The 20,588-nt window shown below is 45.5% G+C and overlaps 1 protein-coding gene across 1 annotated transcript in view; it reads right to left on the bottom strand.

Annotated features, from left to right (window-relative positions):
• LOC135543468 (sodium channel protein type 2 subunit alpha-like) overlaps positions 1-20,274 on the bottom strand; it is a 49,856-nt gene extending 29,582 nt beyond the window's left edge. Inside the window, exons 1-7 of the mRNA XM_064970752.1 lie at positions 19,994-20,274; positions 16,726-17,045; positions 15,125-15,243; positions 12,269-12,358; positions 11,568-11,696; positions 7,600-7,691; positions 4,032-4,313 (exon numbers count right to left, since the gene is read on the bottom strand). Coding sequence (XP_064826824.1) covers positions 4,032-4,313; positions 7,600-7,691; positions 11,568-11,696; positions 12,269-12,358; positions 15,125-15,243; positions 16,726-16,992 — 979 coding nt within the window. The 5' untranslated portion in view covers positions 16,993-17,045; positions 19,994-20,274. The remainder of the gene's footprint in view (positions 1-4,031; positions 4,314-7,599; positions 7,692-11,567; positions 11,697-12,268; positions 12,359-15,124; positions 15,244-16,725; positions 17,046-19,993) is intronic.
• Between the last annotated feature and the right edge of the window lie 314 nt (positions 20,275-20,588).

Genomic DNA, 20,588 nt, shown 5'->3' on the forward strand with positions numbered 1-20,588 from the left:
GGATGTCATCCAAGTAAACGAACACAAATATGTTAAGCATATCCCTAAGCACATCGTTTATGAGCGCTTGGAACACCGCTGGGGCGTTGGTCAGGCCGAAGGGCATCACCAAGTATTCATAGTGACCAGTAGGCGTGTTGAAAGCGGTCTTCCACTCGTCACCAGGTCTGATCCGCACAAGATGGTATGCGTTCCGCAGGTCAAGCTTAGTGAAAACAACTGCTTCCTGGAGCAGCTCGAAGGCTGTGGCCATAAGGGGTAGCGGGTAACGGTTACGGATGGTTATGTCATTGAGTCCCCGGTAGTTGATGCAAGGACGTAACCCACCATCTTTCTTGGCCACAAAGAAAAACCCTGCTCCCGCCGGGGAGGTTGATGGACGCATGAGGCCTGCTTCCAGAGAGTCCTTGATGTAGGTATCCATAGCAGCTCGTTCGGGTGGAGATAGGGAAAAGATCCGACCCCTGGGGGCAAATGCCCGGAAACAGGTCGATGGGGCAATCGTAAGATCTATGGGGTGGTAGCATGGTGGCCCTCTGTTTGCTAAACACCAGTTTGAGGTCATGGTAACACTCGGGAACTCGGGTCAGGTCGATGGATTCTAAAGACTCGGGAGTAGAACTCGGGGAATTCTGGAAAATACAAGTAGCTTGGCACGTAGGACCCCACTGCTTGATAGTGCCCACAGACCAGTCGATGTGAGGGTTATGGCTGTGAAGCCAGGGGTATCCAAGGACGAGAGGGAACTCGGAACAGGAGATCAAATGAAAGTTCATCAATTCCTGGTGTTGTGAAACTGAAAGTCTCAAGGAGGTAGTGACATGAGTGACAAGTCCAGATCCCAAAGGGCTTCCATCCAATGTAGTAACCCTCATGGGGTCACTTAGAAGTTCAGAGGGAACGCCATTCTCCTTCGCCCAGACACCATCCATGAAGTTACCTGCGGCTCCAGAGTCTACCAAGGCTTGAAGATGAAGCTTGTGGTTGTCCCAGGAGAGGGTGACTGGAATGAGCAGACGGGAGTTGGACGGATGGGAGGAGGTTATGTTTCCCGTTACAGTTCCCCCCGGTCTGTACGGGACAGAGCGTTTCCCTGGAGCCCGGGACACGTGGAACGGAAATGGCCCGGTTTGCCGCAATATAGACAGCGTCGCTCCCTCATCCGGCGGTCTCTCTCAGCCTGGGAGATGCGTCCAATCTGCATGGGTTCCGGTGGAGCCAGTGATGATAAAGGTGGGGACTCGGAGCTGGGACTGATAGGAGCTAGAGGTCTACGGTTGAGTTCTCTCTCTCTCAGACGCTGGTCAATGCGTGAGGCCAACTTGATCAGGGACTCGAGATTGTCCGGTGGTTCCCGAGTGGCCAGTTCATCTTGGATAGTGTCGGAAAGGCCTTTCAGAAAGCACACCGTGAGCGCCTCGTTGTTCCAGCCACTCGCTGCTGCCACCGTGCGGAACTGGATGGCATAGTCCGTCACGCTGCGCCAACCTTGATGGAGAGTCAGGAGCTGTTTGGCTGAGTCAGAACCACTGCTTGGGCCTTGAAACACTCGTTTGAATTCCTCAGCAAAGGCAGAGTAGCTGGCACAGCAGGAACTATGGGCATCCCACACAGCAGTAGCCCAGGCCAGGGCTTTTTCCGACAGCAGGGTGATGATATATGCGATCTTAGACCGGTCGGTGGGAAACGACGAGGGTTGCAGCTCAAAGGAGAGAGAACATTGAGTGAGAAACCCTTTACAAGCACTTGGATCACCTGAGAACCGTTGGGGAGGTGGAAGACGAGGTTCAGCCAGGGGGTTAACTGCCATGGGTACGTGAACTTGAGGTACTGGGACGGGAACTGTTGCCGGGGTAAGTCGATCAGATATTTGCTTAATGGAAGTCAGCATCTCCGACAGAAGATGAGAATGTCTAGCCATTAAGGCCTCTTGCTGAACCAGGGCGGCTTCGTGGCGTTGGACAGTCTCCTGGTGGTGGGACAGCGTGGCAAAAAGGTCCTGGGAACTGGCTGCCTCTGGGTTCATTTTTGGCTCTGTGTTTCTGTCAGGACCCGGTTTCGAACCTGGGTCTCCGGAGTGAGAAACAGTCACTTAACCAACTGAGCCACGAATAGACAGCAGAACCCAGAAGATGAGGCAGACACAGCAGTACTTAAGACGGTGAATTTAATAAAGAAAAAATCCTAAAATACAAAAATGGCAAATCCAAAAGGTGGTAGGTAAAACACAAAAGAACTCAAAAGAAACTCACCAAAAATAAACAAAAACAAAAAACAGAATACCACAAGAACGTCACCCGGAATCGACAAGAGCACACAGAACACTAGGGCAGGGTGCTAACATACAAACACAGAGCACAGAACTGAGGGAAACAAAGGGTTTAAATACAATCAGGGGAAAAGAGACACAGGTGCAAACAATAATGGGGATCAAGGGAAAAACACAGGGACAAAAAGCACAATGGGGACATCTACTGACAAAAACCCGGAACAACCCTGGCCAAATCCTGACACAAACTATAGTTGTGGCATATCGGTTAGGACATCTACTATGTTCATGACACAATCATTTTTTACAATTGTTTACAGATTATTTAATTTATAATTTACTGTATCACAATTCCAATGGGTCAGAAGTTTACATACACTAAGTTGACTGTGCCTTCAAATAGCTTGGAAAGTTCCAGAAAATGCTGTCAATGCTTTAGAAGCATCTGATAAACGATTTGACATCATTTGAGTCAATTGGATGTGTACCTGTAGATGTATTTCAAGGCCTACCTTCAAACTCAGAACACCTACTCATTCAAGGGGTTTTCTTTATTTTTACTATTTTCTATATTGTAGAATAATAGTGAGACGTCAAAACTGTGAATTATGTATATGTGTATATATATATATATATATACACGTATATACAGTATATATATAGTGCAGAGGTAATAACTCTAACAATATCTTATCATGACCATACCTGGAACACTATGGACCAAGGAGGACCACATTAAACACCATAGCCACTACTGTGGGTGAATGATAGATTGTTGTCAATAAATAAGTAATTCGCAAAAACAAAGAATGCAAGGAGTAAACAATGCATTATACAAGGATATCAATTATTCAAACCAATGCATCCCCTGAGACTGGAGGTCAAGGAGACATATACTGTCTGTTTGACAGTGTACAACAGCTCAGGGCAAGAGGACAGAGTCGTCCAAGAGAGAGTTTGACCCCGTGACCTACTGGCCTTGAATACTAAAAGCTGCAGGCTGCAGAGAGATGGAGAGGCTTACTGGACCTCTCACCCAGCTAACTGCTACACCTCCCTCCCAGACCTCTGTGACTCACATCCTCCATTACTCTCTCCATTTTCCATCTCTCACTCAAATGGATTTATTTGCATGATAATGCATCAGTTCCATCGTCAACACTGACTGTCATTTTCCCCTGTTTTCTCTATCTTCTCTCTCCCGCTCTTGCTCTCTCTATCTTTGTAAATCCATTTCCTCTTTATCCTTAGACCATTTTCACTCTACCCTTTCTCTCTTCTTCATTTATCTCCTCCTCCCTTTCCACCTTATCCCCTCTCTCCCCATGACATAAGTGTCATATGTTGCTGGTTTGGCCTGCCTGCCTGCCTGCCTGCCTGCCTGCCGGCCGTGCCCCACCGGCGGCCAGTGAGGAGCCCTCTCTCTCTCTCTCTCTCTCTCTCTCTCTCTCTCTCTCTCTCTCTCTCTCTGCTTGTTTTCTCACACACAGACAGGGTGAAGGAGGGGATGGGGAGAAAGGGGTTATTGTGGGGGCGTTTACCACAATTCCCCACCGTGCACTACTTACTCTTGCCCCGGCCTTCCGGCCAATCGCTGTCACTCTTTATCACGCTGCTTCACAGAAATTGGGCAGGGCTGTCTGGTCTTATTACACAGAATATGAAGACTGTCTGAGTGGTGTGACTCAGATACTGTCTGAGGTTTAGAGCTTGACCCTCATTAACCACGGCGCCCCTGCAGACAAACAAGCACTTAACTTACTCTCATTGTTGATGTACTCAGTCCAGTTTACGGAGCGAGTGATGTTGAAATCGGTTCCGTTGAAATCGGTTCCATTTAAGTCTGGAGTTCCCAGAGTTCTGTTCAGGCGGTCGTCGGGGGTCGTGTCATTGGCGAGGTTGCGGATACACTTCTGCCTCAGGTTGCCCATGAAGAGCTGCAGGCCAATCAGGGCAAAGACGCTGAGACAGAAAACAGTGAGGATCATGACGTCGGAGAGCTTCTTGACCGACTGGATCAGAGCACCCACGATGGTCTTTAGTCCTGTAAGGGAGGGACGACGCACAGTCCTGGTTACCAGCCCCAACTGATTAATAGAACAGATACATAATATGGTATGGAAATGTAGTATAGAAATGCTAAGGTATGTAGAAATGCTTCAGCCCCCAATGATAGCTAGCAAGCAGCATAGGAGATCCATATGTCAAGTTTCTGTATGGCATTCATACAGGAGCCGGTTGAGGATTGTGGATCTCTCCAGGGATGGTGTTGTTGGTGTTAAGATCACCCAGTTCTTAATTAACACACTTAGATAAACCCCTGGAAAACTGTCTACACAGAAAGTCTCATTTTGGTTGATAATCAAATTCTCTTTTTTGAATAGACTCAGATCACGACAGATATTGTATCATATCATTACGTAATGACATAATAGACAAATTGTGATCATTCAGTTTGATAGGGACTAAGTGTGTTGGGGTTTTAGTGATGCTAAGCAGATGCTAAACTACAGTTTTTCTACAGACTGTTTTGCTAGCACAGACCGGAATATGTTCCAGGATTTTTCCGATGGCATTGAGGAGTAAACCACATCAGTCATTGGCTTCATCAATAAGTGCATTGATGATGTCGTCCCCATAATGACTGTACGTACATACCCCAACCAGAAGCCATGGATTACAGGCAACATCCGCACTGAGCTAAAAGGTAGAGCTGCTGCTTTCAAGGAGCGGGACTCTATCCTGGAATCTTAAAAGAAATCCAGCTATGCCCTCTGACGAACCATCAAACAGGCAAAGCGTCAATACAGGACTAAGATCAAATCGTACTACACCAGCTCTGACGCTTGTCGGATGTGTCAGGGCTTGCAAACTATTACAGACTACAAAGGGAAGTACAGCCGAGAGCTGCCCAGTGACACCATCCTACGAGACGAGCTAAATTACTTCTATACTCACTTCAGGCAAGTAACAGTGAAACATGCATGAGAGCATCAGCTATTCTGGATGACTCTGTGAACATGCTCTCCGTAGCTGATGTGAGTAAGACCTTTAAACAGGTCAACAATCACAAGGCTTCAGGGCCAGGTGGATTACCAGGATGTGTACTCTGAGCATGCGCTGACCAACTGGCAAGTGTCTTCACCAACATTTTCAACCTCTCCCTGTCTGAGTCTGTAATACCAACATGTTTTAAGCAGACCACCATAGTCACTGTGCCCAAGAACACTAAGGTAACCTGACAAAATGACTACCCACCCATAGCACTCCAGTTTGTAGCCATGAAGTGCTTTGAAAGGCTGGTCATGGCTCACATTAACGCCATTATCCCAGAAACCCTAGACCCACTCCAATTTACATACCACCCCAACACAGATGATGCAGTCTCTATTGAACTCCACACTGCCCTTTCCCACCTGGAAAAAAGGAACACCTATGTGAGAATGCTATTCATTGACTAAAGCTCAGCGTTCAACACCATAGGGCCCTCAAAGCTCATCACTAAGCTAAGGACCCTGGGACTAAAAACCTCCCTCTGCAACTGGATCCTGGACTTCCTGACAGCCGCCCCCAGGAGTGGTAAGGGTAGGTAACAACACATCCGCCACGCTGATCCTCAACACGGGGGCCCCTCACGGGTGTGTTCTCAGTCCCCTCCTGTACTACCTGTTCACTCATGACTGCATGGCCAGGCACGACTACAATACCATCATTAAGTTTGCAGATGACAGAACAGTGGTAAGCCTGATCACCGACAATGACTATAGGGTCTCTGTCCTCTATAGGGAGGAGGTCAGAAACCTGGCTGTGGGGTGCCAGTACAACAACCTCTCCCTCAACGTGATCAAGACAAAGGAGATGATTGTGGACTACAGGAAAAGGAGGCCCGAGCACGTCCCCATTCTCATCGATGGGCTGTATTGGAGCAGGTTGAAAGATTCAAGTTCCTTGGTGTCCACATCACCAACAAACTAACATGGTACAAGCACACCAAGACAGTCATGAAGAAGACACAACAAAACCTATTCCCACTCAGGAGACTGAAAAGATTTGGCATGGGTCTTCAGATCCTCAAAACGTTCTACAGCTGCACCATCGAGAGCATACTGATGGGTTGCATCACTGCATGGTATGGAAACTGCTCGGCCTCTGACAGCAAGGCACTACAGAGGGTAGTGCGTACAGCCCAGTACATCACTGGGGCTAAGCTTCCTGTCATCTAGGACCTCTATGCCAGGCGGTGTCAGAGGAAGGCCCCAAAAATGGTCAAAGACTCCAGCCACCCTAGTCATAGACTCTTCTCTCTGCTACCACACGGCAAGCGGTACCAGAGCGCCAAGTCTAGGTCCAAGAGGCTTCTAAACAGCTTCTACCCCCAAGCCATAAGATTGCTGAACATGTAATCAAATGGCCACCTGGACTATTTGCATTGCCCCTCCCCCTTTTATGCTACTCTCTGTTATTATTATCTCTGTTATTATCACTTTAATAACTCTACCTACATGTACATATTACCCCAATTACCTCGACTAAATGCCCTGCACATTGACTCTGTACCGGTACCCCCTGTCTATAGACTCGCTATTCTTATTTTACTGCTGCTTATAATTATTTCTTACTTTTACTTCTTATTTTATTTGTATTTTTCTTTAAACAGCATTGTTGGTTAAGGGCTTGTAAGTAAGCATTTCACTGTAAGGTCTACATGTGTTATATTCGGCGCATGTGACAAATACATTTTGCATTGAAAGCGAGCTGGTGTAGGTTGAGGTTAGAGACCCCCACTAATCATGGGTCCAATGATGTGATTGGTTCATCCATGAAACAGGGAGATGACAACTTTGTGAGAGTGTGTGTCACGGCATTGCCTAGCATCACTCTAGTACATCCCTATTCAACAACCACCATACACAGTGAACAAGACATACATGCAACATAGAACAAGGAGAGAGGGGGAACCCTAGACACAAATGCTCACCACACAAATTGGCTTTTGCAATGTCTCATGCATAAAAAGACAAATAAATCATAAATATTCTACCTAATTTCCCCAAATGGCAAGATAACAAAGAAAGAGAATTACAGGAAGAAAGTGAAAGTAACGTCATGTGTCTAAAAGTATGGAATCTTTTCCATCTCGATGGAGTGGGCCCCGATTCCTGCCTGTGGAAAGGCAACGTGACAGAGGCAACAACGCTAGGCTAAGCTAAATGTGAGATGAGCAGTTACTGTGTCTCAGATGGAGTGAATTAGCCATTAGCTGTTAGCTTATAGCCTTGTTGCTAGCATTTAAGTGTTTAACCTTTAACCTCTGACCTGGGCTCTCTCACCTGGGATGACTGATATAGTTTTGAGGGCTCGGAGAACCCTGAAGGTTCTGAGGGCTGAGACATTACCCAGGTCCACAAACTCTGTCACATATCTGTAAGGGAAGGCAGCAGGGGGAGGTTTGGGGGAGGGAGGAGGAGTGAGGGAAGGAAGGGGGAAGTCACACACACAGGACACACACCATCACAACACAAGGGGGTTGGGGGTTGGGGGGGGGGTTGACAAATGTCACAAACAAAAGACATCTTGGCTGACAGGTGTGTGAGCAGGCATAGGTTCTTACCTGGGATTACCGAGATAGTTTTCAAAGCTCGCAAAACTCTGAAAGTGCGCAGAGCTGAAACATTGCCTAGGTTTACAAACTCTGTTACATACCTGCAGGATTAAATGCACAGTTAAAAATCAGTGTTGTACGCTGACATACTTGCAAATGCACACACACACACATACAGACGCAGGTACACACATATGAATACACGTCAAGCACACACTTTCACAGTGGAATTAATTAGATCAAATGCACTACACCATAAACAGGAATACCTTAGATATCATAATACAGTATATACGTTTTTGAGAAAGATTACTTGAAAAATACAATTTTATTTAAATGGAATTAATTGATGACTATTTGCTAATGTAAAAATAGAAATGTAATGAATTATGGCTGCATCATTAGATTTGGGATGGGGTCGCGAGAACAAAATAAACAGGGTCCTCAGAAATTCTGGCAAAAGAAAATGGGGTCTCCACTGAAAAAGTTTGAATACCACTGGTCTAGAGTGTTGAGTGTAGAGCACTGCTCTGACCTCATAACTCTAACCTCTGTGTCCTGACAGACCTCTGTGGCCTGAGAGACCTCCGTGGCCTAACAGACCTCTGTGGCCTGACAGACCTCTGTGGCCTGACAGACCTCTGTGGCCGGACAGACCTCCGTGGCCTAACAGACCTCCGTGTCCTGACAGACCTCTGTGGCCTGACAGACCTCTGTGGCCTGACAGACCTCCGTGGCCTAACAGACCTCCGTGTCCTGACAGACCTCTGTGGCCTGACAGACCTCTGTGGCCTAACAGACCTCCGTGTCCTGACAGACCTCTGTGGCCTGACAGACCTCTGTGGCCTAACAGACCTCCGTGTCCTGACAGACCTCTGTGGCCGGACAGACCTCTGTGGCCTAACAGACCTCCGTGTCCTGACAGACCTCTGTGGCCGGACAGACCTCTGTGGCCTAACAGACCTCCGTGTCCTGACAGACCTCTGTGGCCTGACAGACCTCTGTGGCCTGACAGACCTCTGTGGCCTAACAGACCTCCGTGTCCTGACAGACCTCTGTGGCCTGACAGACCTCCGTGTCCTGACAGACCTCCGTGGCCTGACAGACCTCCGTGTCCTGACAGACCTCCGTGGCCTGACAGACCTCTGTGGCCTAACAGACCTCCGTGTCCTGACAGACCTCTGTGTCCTGACAGACCTCTGTGGCCTAACAGACCTCCGTGTCCTGACAGACCTCCGTGGCCTGACAGACCTCTGTGGCCGGACAGACCTCTGTGGCCTAACAGACCTCCGTGTCCTGACAGACCTCTGTGGCCTGACAGACCTCTGTGTCCTGACAGACCTCTGTGGCCTAACAGACCTCCGTGTCCTGACAGACCTCTGTGGCCTGACAGACCTCTGTGTCCTGACAGACCTCCGTGGCCTGACAGACCTCCGTGTCCACACTTTTCAAACCAGTCCTTCCAGTTACATGGCAGAATCAGAATATCCACAGAGTGTAGAAACATTAAGGACACCTGCACTTTCCATGACATAGACTGAACAGGTGAATCCAGGTGAAAGCTAGGATCCCTTATTGATGTCACTTATTAAATCCACTCCAATCAGTGTAGATGAAGGGGAGGAGACAGGTTAATGAAAGATGTTTAAGCCTCGAGACAATTGAGACATGAATTGTGTATTTGTGCCATTCAGGGGGTGAATGGGCAGGACAAAATATTTTGAATTGGGTGTGGTAGTAGGGGCCAGGCACACCGGTTTGTGTCAAGAACTGCAATGCTGCTGGGTTTTTCACACTAGTCATGGGCCAGCATTTTGAGCGTGGGGTGGGGGTGGGGGGGAGCATCTGAAGGTGTTTCTAATGTTTGGTATAGTCAGTGTATATTGATATTTGGATTAGTGACATGAGTAGTAGTTTTGTAGTGAAGTGTTATATTAATTATACTTAAAAAAGGAGGAATACATACATCATCCTCAAACATGCTTGTTGTTGATATCGTCAGCCATGCTAGATAATATCCTATTCTATTGACCCGAGCTGGAAATATGTCATCCATACAGTTGAAGTCGTAAGTTTACATGCACCTTAGCCAAATACATTTAAACTCAGTTTTTCACAATTCCTGACATTTAATCCTTGTAAACATACCCTGTCTTGGGTCAGATAGGATGACCACTTATTTTAAGAATTTGAAATGTCTGAATAATAGTAGAGTAAATTATTTATTTCAGCTTTTATTACTTTCGTCACATTCCCAGAGGGTCAAAAGTTTACATACACTCAATTATTATTTGGTAGCATTGCTTTAAATTGTTTAACTTGGGTCAAAAATTTCGGGTAGCCTTCCACAAGCTTCCCACAATAAGTTGGGTGAATTCATGCTCATTCCTCCTGACAGAGCTGGTGTAACTGAGTCAGGTTTGTAGGCCTCCTTGCTTGCACACGCTTTTTCAGTTCTGCCCACAAATGTTCTATAGGACTGAGGTCAGGACTTTGTGATGGCCACTCCAATTCCTTGATTTTGTTGTCCTTATGCCATTTTGCCACAACTTTGGAAGTATGCTTGGGGTCATTATCCATTTGGAAGACCCATTTGCAACCAAGCTTCAACTTCCTGACTGATGTCTTGAGATGTTGCTTCAATATATGCACATCATTTTCCTCTCTCATGATGCCATCTATTTTGTGAAGCGCACCAGTCCCTCCTGCAGAAAAGCACCCACACTACATGATGCTGCCACCCCCGTGCTTCATGGTTGGGATGGTGTTCTTCGGCTTGCAAGCCTCCCCTTTTTCCTCCAAACATAACAATGGTCATTCTGGCCAAACAGTTCTATTTTTGTTTCATCAGACCAGAGAACATTCTCCAAAAAGTATGATCTTTGTCCCCATGTGCAGTTGCAAACCATAGTCTGGATTTTTTTATGGCAGTTTTGGAGCAGTGGCTTCTTCCATGCTGAGGGGCCTTTCAGGTTATGTCGATATAGGACTCGTTTTACTGTGGATATAAATACTTTTGTACCTGTTCCCTCCAGCATCTTCACACTGTCATTTGCTGTTGGTCTGGGGTTGATTTGCAGTTTTTGCACCAAAGTACGTTCATCTCTGGGAGACAGAACGTGTCTCCTTCCTGAGTGGTATGACAGCTGTGTGGTCCCATGGTGTTTATACTTGCGTAATACTGCTTGTACAGATGAACATGGTACCTTCAGGCGTTTGGAAATTGCTCCCAAGGATGAACCAGACTTGTGGAGGTCTACAATTGTTTTTCTGAGGTCTTGGCTAATTTCTTTTGATTTTCCCATGATGTCAAGCAAAGAGGCACTGAGCTGGAAGGTAGGCCTTGAAATACATCCAATTGACTGAAATTACATCAATTAGCCTATCAGAAGCTTCTAAACTCATGACAGCATTTTCTGGAATTTTCCAAGCTGTTTAAAGGCACAGTCAACTTAGTGTATGTAAACTTCTGACCCACTGGAATTGTGATACAGTGAATTATAAGTGAAATAATCTGTATAATCTTGTTGGAAAAATGACTTGAGTCATGCAGAAAGTAGATGTCCTAACTGACTAGCCAAATCTATAGTTTGTTAACAAGAGATTTGTGGAGTGGTTAAAAAACGAGTTTTAATGACTCTAACCTAAGTGTTTGTAAACTTCCGACTTCAACTGTACATCTGTGGTAATACTTACGCCATGGAAATTACCATGAAGTCCAACCAGTTCCATGGATCCCTGAGGAAGGTGAACTTCCCCACACAGAACCCCCTCGCCAAGATTTTAATGAGAGACTCGAATGTGTAAATCCCTGTGAATGTGTACCTGATCAAACCAAGACAGAAAGGCATCATGATGGTTGCTATGGAAGTCAACAACAACAGCCCTATTCAATCAAAATCGTATTACTGTTTTCCGGCTTGACCAAAACAACACTATTTCTCCTGTGCCAGTGTAGGCTCTGTTCCAATTTTGATGGCAAGAAAACAATTGTAAGTCTTATGCTCATGTGGATATCAGTGGAGGCTGCTGAGGAGAGAATGGCTCATAATAATGGCTGGAACGGTGCGAATGGAATTGCATCAAACCTTGTGTTTGCTGTATTTGATACAATTCCACTTATTCCTCTCCATTTCTCCCCAATTAAGGTGCCACCAGCCTCCTGTGGTGGATACTAGAGCGTAGCCAATGTTTGAATTGTCATGCTAATTCATTTTTTATGGTTTCTCACAGTAAAAATGTCTGAGAAACGCAATTACGCATTCTCACACTGGAAACAGAATTGTATCTTGTGTCTTACAAAGGAAGCTCTAAAAACTGGTGTCAATTGAATAGTGTAACAGCCAATAATGAGTAACCTATAGGAATTAAATCTAGAATATACGTAAGTTACTTACTCAACATTCTTGGCCCAGTCCGGGGGGTTGCTCAGAGTCATAAAAGCACAGTTGGTCAGAATGGTGAACATGATCAACATGCTGAACATTGTACAGAGACACAAGTCAAGGAAAGAACCCAACACGTTCAGAGACACATGTAAAGCAATGTCACATTATGGCTAACTAATAATGAGGACTAGGCCCCGAGTGTTCCGTGACCATAGGCCATAGGCTATCTGTTTTGTCACCAAAACCTGATATACTATCCACCACTGCAACCTGTATGCTCTCGTTGGCTGGCCCTCACTTCATATTCGTCGCCAAACCCACTGGCTCCAGGTCATCTATAAGTCTTTTCTAGGTAAAGCCCCGCCTTATCTCAGCTCACTGGTCACCATAGCAGCACCCACCCGTAGAGCGCGCTACAGCAGGTATATTTCACTGGTTACCCCCAAAGCCAATTCCTCCTTCGGCCACCTTTCTTTCCAGTTCTCTGCTGCCATTTCATTGGGGAGGAATGGAGAGGACTGGAACGAACTGCAAAAATCACTGAAGCTGGAGAATCACATCTCCCTCACTAGCTTTAAGCACCAGCTGTCAGAGCAGCTCACATATCACTGCACCTGTACATAGCCCATCTGTAAATATACCATACAACTACCTCATCCCCATACTGTTATTTATTTTTATTTTTTGCTCCTTTGCACCCCAGTATCTCTACTTGCACACTCATCTTCTGCACATGTATCACTCCAGTGTTTAATTGCTATATTGTAATTATTTAGCCCCTCACTATGACCTATTCATTGCCTTCCCTCCCTTATCCTACCTCATTTGCACACACTGTATATCGACTTTTTCTATTGTATTATTGACTGTATGTTTATTATTCCATGTGTAACTCTGTGTTGTTTTTGTGTCGCACTGCTTTGCTTTATCTTGGCCAGGTCGCAGTTGTAAATGAGAACTTGTTCTCAACTAGCCTACCTGGTTAAGGAAAGGTGAAATACAGTGCCTTGCGAAAGTATTCGCCCCCCTTGAACTTTGCGACCTTTTGCCACATTTCAGGCTTCAAACATAAAGATATAAAACTGTATTTTTTTGTGAAGAATCAACAACAAGTGGGACACAATCATGAAGTGGAACGACATTTATTGGATATTTCAAACTTTTTTAACAAATCAAAAACTGAAAAATTGGGCATGCAAAATTATTCAGCCCCTTTAGTTTCAGTGCAGCAAACTCTCTCCAGAAGTTCAGTGAGGATCTCTGAATGATCCAATGTTGACCTAAATGACTATTGATGATAAATACAATCCACCTGTGTGTAATCAAGTCTCTGTATAAATGCACCTGCACTGTGATAGTCTCAGAGGTCCGTTAAAAGCGCAGAGAGCATCATGAAGAACAAGGAACACCCCAGGCAGGTCCGAGATACTGCTGTGAAGAAGTTTAAAGCCGGATTTGGATACAAAAAGATTTCCCAAGCTTTAAACATCCCAAGGAGCACTGTGCAAGCGATAATATTGAAATGGAAGGAGTATCAGAACACTGCAAATCTACCAAGACCTGGCCGTCCCTCTAAACTTTCAGCTCATACAAGGAGAAGACTGATCAGAGATGCAGCCAAGAGGCCCATGATCACTCTGGATGAACTGCAGAGATCTACAGCTGAGGTGGGAGACTCTGTCCATAGGACAACAATCAGTCGTATATTGCACAAATCTGGCCTTTATGGAAGAGTGGCAAGAAGAAAGCCATTTCTTAAAGATATCCATAAAAAGTGTCGTTTAAAGTTTGCCACAAGCCACCTGGGAGACACACCAAACATGTGGAAGAAGGTGCTCTGGTCAGATGAAACCAAAATTTAACTTTTTGGCAACAATGCAAAACGTTATGTTTGGCGTAAAAGCAACACAGCTCATCACCCTGAACACACAATACCCACTGTCAAACATGGTGGTGGCAGCATCATGGTTTGGGCCTGCTTTTCTTCAGCAGGGACAGGGAAGATGGTTAAAATTGATGGGAAGATGGATGGAGCCAAATACAGGACCATTCTGGAAGAAAACCTGATGGAGTCTGCAAAAGACCTGAGACTGGGACGGAGATTTGTCTTCCAACAAGACAATGATCCAAAACATAAAGCAAAATCTACAATGGAATGGTTCAAAAATAAACATATCCAGGTGTTAGAATGGCCAAGTCAAAGTCCAGACCTGAATCCAATCGAGAATCTGTGGAAAGAACTGAAAACTGCTGTTCACAAATGCTCTCCATCCAACCTCACTGAGCTCGAGCTGTTTTGCAAGGAGGAATGGGAAAAAATGTCAGTCTCTCGATGTGCAAAACTGATAGAGACATACCCCAAGCGACTTACAGCTGTAATCGCAGCAAAAGGTGGCACTACAAAGTATTAACTTAAGGGGGCTGAATAATTTTGCACGCCCAATTTTTCAGTTTTTGATTTGTTAAAAAAGTTTGAAATATCCAATAAATGTCGTTCCACTTCATGATTGTGTCCCACTTGTTGTTGATTCTTCACAAAAAAATACAGTTTTATATCTTTATGTTTGAAGCCTGAAATGTGGCAAAAGGTCGCAAAGTTCAAGGGGGCCGAATACTTTCGCAAGGCACTGTATGTATTTTTTTATTAAAAATTACCCGGAAAAACTCCATGCCCTATACAGCCTAGAAATATCGACCCACAGTTTTTCTTGGTCAGGTCACATGGTCACAAACCACTCAGGGACCCCCCTACCATAACATATTTTCAAAGTCAACATACAATTTAGTCACATTACCCTCACGTATTTGCTCTATATGACACCAAACTATATCAAACCAAACCTTGATATAGATGTGAAAGGATATGAGTGTACTAAAACTGCAATTGCTATTCTCCTTAGAGGATTGAAGGGGCTTAGGATGTAACAAGCAGGAGTGGCGTTGAAACGGAATATTGCCTTGCCACGATTTAATACTATAAATGTCTGAAAGAGACCGAGAGACAGAGAGAGAGAGAGAGAGAGAGAGAGGAAGAGTGAGTTGCCCAAATGACATGCAGTGATATGTAGTTCCCTCACGACGCCAGGACAGCGGAGTCAATCACCACCTTCCGGAGACACCTGAAACCCCACCTCTTCAAGGAATACCTAGGATAGGATAAGTAATCCTTCTCACCCCCCCTTAATGATTTAGATGCACTATTGTAAAGTGGCTGTTCCACTGGATGTCAGAAGGTGAATTCACCAATTTGTAAGTCGCTCTGGATAAGAGCGTCTGCTAAATGACTTAAATGTAAATGTAAATGTAGTACATCTTCAACTGACTATGGAACTAAGACTACAAGAAGTGACTGTGTCTGTGAAACACACCCATCCCAGCTGTACACACCACCACAGCACCAAGGCAAGGCCAAGACATTGTCCTCCAGTGTTGATGGTGTGCTGAGGCTGTCCTGTGGTCCTGTTACTATTGGTGTTGATCCTTCTGTCTTTCTGTCTGGCTCGCTCAAACCCCAGAGGACAGGAGAGCAGCCAGGCAGTCCCTCTCTCTCTCGATATGTGTGTGTGTGTGTGTGTGTGTGTGTGTGTGTGTGTGTGTGTGTGTGTGTGTGTGTGTGTGTGTGTGTGTGTGTGTGTGTGTGTGTGTGTGTGTGTGTGTGTGTGTGTGTGTGTGTGTGTGTGTGTGTGTGTGTGTGTGTGTGTGTGTGTGTTTCCGTGTGGGTGTGTATGTGTGTGTCTGATCATGGCAGTGTGAAAGTGTTAGGTAGGCTCTGTAAACAGCCATCCTACAGAAGGGGCTTCTACAGTACATTGTGTCTTGATGATTACATGAAAGACTCAGCTGGGGCCACAGTTTTGCCTAGTTCCTGTCACTTGTGCATTGGCTGCTAGTTAGGCTTGGCACCATCTGAGGAGGACCCTAGAGTGTTGGCTGCTAGTTAGCCTTGGCACCATGTAAGGAGGACCCTAGAGTGTGGCTGCTAGTTAGCCTTAGCACCATGTATGGAGGACCCTAGAGTGTGGCTGCTCGTTAGCCTTGGCACCATGTATGGAGGACCCTAGAGTGTGGCTGCTAGTTAGCCTTGGCACCATGTATGGAGGACCCTAGAGTGTGGCTGCTAGTTAGCCTTGGCACCATCTGAGGAGGACACAACATGGCACATGAAGGCAGCATAAGGACATGGCACCATGTTTCCACTTTGGAGCACAGTATGCTAGCTTTGTTTAAAATTCAGAACATTCTGTGAACTCCTATGTGTCATTATTGGCCAGCAGGGGCTAATGTGATTGCCATTGAGTCCTGTAATGTCTTGTGAATGTATCATAATGCTTTTGAATAGAAAAATAGACCAAACCTTAAAGGTTGTCGGTGGGGTTTAGCCTGAGTCCCATATGACATGAAATAATAGTTGGCAAGACAGCACAAACAGATCTGGAATTTAGGCTAGGTGAGAGTGTGACCAGTACCTTTTGGTTGGAGTAGAAGGGGTCCAGGTCCTCCAGAGGGGTGGAGACAAAGCCTTGAGGGATGTCCCCGTAGATGAAGGGGAGAGACTTCCCTGCCTCCATGTCGCTGTTGGGCTTGGGCTCGTTGTCATCATTGCTGTCGCTACAGCGGTCAACGCGGGGTTTCCGGGCCTCCTCCTCGGCAATGCGCCTTTCGATGGCGGCAAGCGAGTCGGGACAGAAGCGGCAGAAGCTGTCAGGTCCGGGCGGTACAAGCAGCTGTGCCATCTTGTCATGGTGCTCCTTCACTGGGAAGCTTGGGGCTCCGCCAGGGCAGGGGGCTGGGGGGAGAGGGAGGGAGAGAGATCAGGAAGGCCGAGCTACAACATTTAGCCTACAGCACATGTTGTGCATGACAAGTTGCCTGGGATACAGCCAGTACTCTACTGTATGTTTAGACAAATACTCTCCCCTCCCCCTAAAATGAACGTCAAATATGTACAACTGAAACATGAATGGCAATATAATCTTAATTTCCCATGACTTCTGCTGTAAGTTACTGTACTGTAGCACCATGTTCAGATATACCATTATGTCATCATACACAGGGATCTGGTTTATTTCTCTCTCTGATGGACAATCAAAGAGACTTAGTGTAGCATCCTTAATCCTAGTATATTTGCTCTTAAAGACATCAACGTGGTAAGAGCATTACAGGGTAATGTGCACGCAGCTCATGCATGTAGATATATCTACTGTTGAGAGTGAAACCCTGGATGGCTGTCAACCAGACACACACACACACACACACACACACACACACACACACACACACACACACACACACACACACACACACACACACACTCAGTGAAAAGGAAGGGAGACATTAGAGAGGGTTCACACAGTTCCTTTGCCCGCATTGAACTCTGGGTAGTCTTTCTTTCGAGATGCCCAGGGGGTCATAGGCGGGAACAAGGGCAAGGCGAGAGGGCTGAGGCTGACAACAGCCGAAGAGGGACCTGAACTGATGCAGAGGGACACAGACAGCCTTGGCCGAGGCCAACCAAACTGGACATCAGAGGCCTGTTTCAGCCGAATAAAAAATTATATTTGTATGAGAAGGGAAGTGGTCACCAAGTTAAATGAGATGTAGCTGACCACAGAGATTTTTTAAGCTTATTAAAATGTAACTCTATGTAGGTGACTTTCAATATGTCCCCAGGGTTGTCACTGCCACTGTGGTTGATTTAAAAACAGCCAACAGCTGTGTATAGATCACACTCATTGTGGATACATCTGTGATGGAAATAAACACTCATTTTCTCTCTCGCCATGGCCTGATTCTCCATCAACATCAATCAACGCCCACACACACCTTCCTCTCCACCATTTATCTTCTTTTCCCTCTCTCCAAAGGCCTACCCTGTTTCCTCCAGAGGCCCAGGGAGAAATACAAACAAGCACTCCCCTAAAGCCCAAGTGGGCCCTTCGAACAAAGCCTGTACCTTTAAGACAACACATATTCAGAGGTCAGTGAGGGCAGTGGGGCCTCCCTGTCTGGGAGCAGGGGCCAGGGAATAGGACTGTGTTCCCCCACCGGCTCCTCTCTCATCACATCTTTAGCACTGTGATCCTCGTTACAGAATGGTACTACTGACATAGCCTTCATTGTCAGTCTTTACCATGTAATATTTCTGATACAATGGAGGAGCTGCAGTTGTGTCACCTAGCAATCCTATACTGTCTGACTTATGAGGCTACTACTGACACATGGCACATCCAAAACAGTGGCACAGCACCCAGCATACACTTCCATGGGGCTCCTAGGCCAGCCGAGGAGGGATCCCATTTGCATTAATCAGGTTCATCAAGGTTCATAAGGATTAACACCTTTTGGTTTCTGATTGCCATTTGAGCAACTGACATCAAAGTAGGTGTTTTCAGAGTTGATTGGTGTTTCTACAGACTATAAATATCAATGAACTATCTACTAACCCTAACCCTTATCCTAACCCTAAACTTATCCTAGCACTAGCCCTTACCCTATAACCTTTATTCTGAACCTAACCCTAACCGTAACCGTAACCTTAGCAACCAGTTGCTTATCAACAGAGAGTTTGTTGATAGTATGACCATCGTTTCAGCATCTACAGATGGATTGTCAGGACTATCTAAATAAAGTGTGACTCGAAATCACCTTTGTTCTAATTCACGGCATGGAATAGGCGCATAAATGAGGAATTACAGTGACCTCATATATCCTTTGGTTCTTTGTGCTGTAGACAATATCTGTGTTACTGTGTGCTAGCTAGCTTTTCCCATAGGGAGCTTCATAAACACATCTGCTTGTGTTCTAAAGACAGCCTGGGGATCCACTGCTCCAATGTGTGAGTTAGTTGACAGCACGTCACCTAAGAGCCCTATGAGAGGTTTACTAGACCCTATGCTAGTACACACTCCCCCAACTGAACCAGTCTCTGATGGCTTGTTTTGCCTGGAGTCTAACAACACCGCAGACACTGATTATTTCTATACTCTAAAGATGAATTAAATGGTATCGCATGTTCTAGCATGCATCGGTAGCTATACTGTCTGGTATATTAGGGGTTTTGAATGGACATTACATTTCCGAATACATTTCAAATCAAAAGGTAGTCCTTGGTGGATGGCATTTATTCAAAGAATGTTTAAAATGTCGACCTCCACATTTAAAAAGGTTGTTTTAATATGATGATGTCTGTCTGTGATAGGGATAAAGAAGCTTCGGGAATATCATACTCGGCCTGTGATCAATATCACAGCTGGAATTTTTCAGATCTGTTCAAAGTTACACGAATCCCTCGAGACTTTATGTAGGCTGTTATCAACACATAAGTATGTACTCAAGACATATATTAAAGCAATACATACGGTTGTTAAATCAATACATTAAATGTGACATATTAGTACGTATTGCTGCGTAGCCAAATTTTCTCTGAACACGTCTGCTGTCCATGGTGCTGAAACGTGAATCAACACAGAAAACACCAATTTGGGGCTCATACACCAAACGGCAGACAGAAACAAATTGGTAAATTACCAACAGAGACACAGGTATGTTGTCATCATGAAACGCACAGCCAAACACATGAAGGTGTGAAACTAGTTAGGAATCGATTGATGGCTAATAAATCCGTCTCGACAAGTGCAGTGGTTTGCTTTTAAATACGTTGCGTAGCCTTATCACGAACAATAAACACAGGCTACATGTATAATCTGAAAGAGAAGGTGAGGCTAGTAGCCATACCTTAATTGTCGTGGATTCAAAACGAGCAGGGGAGGCGGCAGCTGTCGCCATATTGACGTATCCGTGTATTTCCTCGAATTTACCGCTTCTCATGTGTAACATCTCCGCCCTGCCACCACCATCTGACACGCACATAAGTCTCCAAAAACCGAGGCACTCAGATCATAGTTGGAAAGGGCGAGGAACATTAAGTAACAAGAGTGGCTATCTCTCTCAATCACCACAATCCCTGAAAACACAGCGACGTGAGTGAGTGACAAAGGTTCCCAAGCGCGCGTCAGCCACCCAACTGAATGGGTGTGAATGGATCTCTCACAGTGCCTGGGCGTGCCCTTACCCTTACGGGTTGCTTATTCCTTGTAATGGATCCACTATGGATGCTGTTAGCTGAAATATGGATAAACATTTGCATTTTGCCACTACATTCTCTAAGTAGCAGTGTTTCATTTATGACCATGAAAATATCTTATGTCCATGACACTAGGGTCATCTAAGAAGAAGTGGTGACATCTATTTTTCCATTTTGTCGAGACATGACGCAAATAACTCAAGCTACTTGAACAATATCGATTGGAAATATTACCTTGATCAATGT

This window comes from Oncorhynchus masou, chromosome 7, assembly GCF_036934945.1.
Source record: "Oncorhynchus masou masou isolate Uvic2021 chromosome 7, UVic_Omas_1.1, whole genome shotgun sequence".
Taxonomy (NCBI): Eukaryota; Metazoa; Chordata; class Actinopteri; order Salmoniformes; family Salmonidae; genus Oncorhynchus; species Oncorhynchus masou.